The sequence below is a fragment of the Puma concolor genome, chromosome B4, assembly GCF_028749965.1.
Source record: "Puma concolor isolate L17-30 chromosome B4, mPumCon1.1.hap2, whole genome shotgun sequence".
Lineage (NCBI taxonomy): Eukaryota > Metazoa > Chordata > Mammalia > Carnivora > Felidae > Puma > Puma concolor.
Window position 1 is genome coordinate 60,350,981 of NC_141673.1, and position 2,374 is coordinate 60,353,354.

General features: G+C 49.7%; 1 protein-coding gene across 1 annotated transcript; it reads left to right on the forward strand.

Annotated features, from left to right (window-relative positions):
- Positions 1-1,188: 1,188 nt before the first annotated feature.
- LOC112863866 (olfactory receptor 10P22-like) lies at positions 1,189-2,127 on the forward strand. The gene has a single exon (XM_025926983.1). The coding sequence runs from the start codon at positions 1,189-1,191 to the stop codon at positions 2,125-2,127; it is 939 nt and encodes a 312-aa protein (XP_025782768.1).
- The last annotated feature ends 247 nt before the right edge of the window (positions 2,128-2,374 follow it).

Sequence of the window (2,374 nt, forward strand, 5' to 3'; positions counted from 1 at the left end):
GTTATTATTAACTAAGATTCACGCTTTGTTCAGATTTCCTTAGTTTTGGCCCAATATTCTTTTTTTTTTTTTTCCCCTTTCAAGGATACTACATTTCATTTAGTTGTTATGCTCTGTAGTTCCTCAGATGTTCCTTGTTTTGGATGACCTTCCTTGACAGTTTTGAGGAGTATTGGTCAGATATTTTGTAGCATGTGTCTCTATTAGAATTGTCTGACATTTTTCTTATGATTAACCTGCAGTTATGGGTTTCTGGAGAAAGGCCACAGGAGTGACATGCCATTGTCATCACACGAGATCAAAGGTACATACTATCAACATGATTTGACAAGCTGATTATCACTTGGTTGAGGTGGTGTTTGTCAGGTTGCTTCTCTGTAAAGTTACTCTTTTGTCACCTTCTTTCCAGAAAGTCACTATATGTAGCCCACACTTAAGGAGTGGGGAGTTATCCTTCCCCTCCTTGAAGGTGGACTATTTACGTAAATTATTTGAAATTCTTAATAAACTTTTTGCAGCCTAGAAAAGACTCTAACACTCTCCTTAGCTTCCGTTGCCTATTTTCCCTCCCTATCCTCTGGGAATCTGGCTCTTGGGGGGGACAGAGCACCTGTTGGTGTGCTGCCAAGGAGGGCATCCTGAGGGCTGTGGGGACTCATCTGTAGGTAAAAGCACCCTGTGCCTTCTCTCTTTAGCCTGTGATCCTGTGCCTTCTCTTTCTTTCTCTTGTTCCCACTCCAGTTCTTCCTCTGCCTCATGGTTGATCTATTTTTCTTCCGGTTTGCTGCTAGCTTTGTTTATTCTGTCTGCTCACCCATCTTTCTGCCCATTTTCACCACGACTTTCTCAAAGGGAGCTCTTTTACCTGTACCAGCTCTTTGCTCCTCGAACCCAGAACTCAGTGTATAGAACGACCACCCTGATGTCTTTCCAGTTCCCAGGCTTAAGGAAGGCCTGCCATTCTCCCTCTATTCCTCTGGTTTGTTTTCTTTCTGTTCTGAGGGAGTTTCTGGGAGGGAATTGCTACCGGCTCAGGTGCTCACCCATCTCATTCCTGGTAACTGGAATGTTCCTGTAGACTATTTCATGCCTTTCCTGCTGCAGCAGGAGCCTTTGCCTTTGCCTGGCTGCCTTCTGGTGCTGCATGAGCCTCTGCCTGGCTCCTTCTTCCAGTCTGGACTTCAGGATATGGGTAGTGGCAATGGCACAGCAGTAACTGAGTTTGTTTTGCTGGGGTTCTCGGGTTTTGGTCCCCTTCGGGGTCCTCTGTTTTGGGGGGTGCTTTGCATCTACCTGGTCACCTTGCTGGGCAACTCCCTCATCATCCTCCTCACGCTGGCAGACCGTGCCCTGCACTTGCCCATGTATTTCTTCCTTCGCCACTTCTCCACGGTGGAAATCCTCTACACCACAACCGTCGTGCCTAGGATGCTGGCTGATCTCCTCGCCTCCTGCCCCACCATCTCACCTGCCAGCTGCTTCACCCAGCTGTATTTCTTTGCCCTCTTTGGCATTGCTGAATGCTGCTTGCTCACTGCCATGGCCTATGACCGCTACGCTGCCATCTGCCGGCCGCTGCATTATACTACTCTGATGAACCAGGAAGCTTGTGTGAGCATGGCAGGGGCCTCCTACCTCATGGGCATCATTACAGGCACCACTCACTCCCTCTTCATCTTCACTTTGCCCTTCCGTGGTGCCAACACAATCCACCACTTCCTCTGTGACATCCTGCCTGTGCTGAGGCTGGCTAGTGCCAGCACCTTCTGGGGCGAAGTGGGCAATCTTGCCGTCACAATAGCCTTTATCCTGACCCCCTTCTTACTGATCGTAGCCTCCTATGCCTGCATCCTTGCCACCCTCCTTGGGGTCACAACATCCCAGGGACGTCGAAAAGTCTTCTCTACCTGTTCCTCCCACCTGTTTGTGGTCATACTCTTTTTTGGGACTGGGACTGTTGCATATATGAGGCCTTGGGCAGGCTCCTCTCAGGACACGGACCAGATCCTTGCTCTCTTCTACACAGTTGTCACTCCTGTGTTCAACCCTTTTGTCTACACTCTGAGGAACAAGGAGGTCACGGGGGCAATGAGGCGGCTTGTGAAGAGATACCTTTGGAGCCCTTGATTCCTTCGAGTTATTGAAGATAAGGGCCTGATCCTTGGATGTTTTCAGAGGAGGGAGAAGCTAGGACCCTCGGTCCCCAGGGATCTGGCCTGCTCTGCATTGTGAGTGTGAGGTTCCCTGGCCTGCCCAGTTCGAGGGCCCAAGCCACTGACATGCTTCTCAGAGCTCTGCTTCTGGGGTCTCCTCTTATGGCCTTGACCTGTCTTGTTTGTAGGTGCAGAGCTGCAAAAACATACACTGGAGGGAA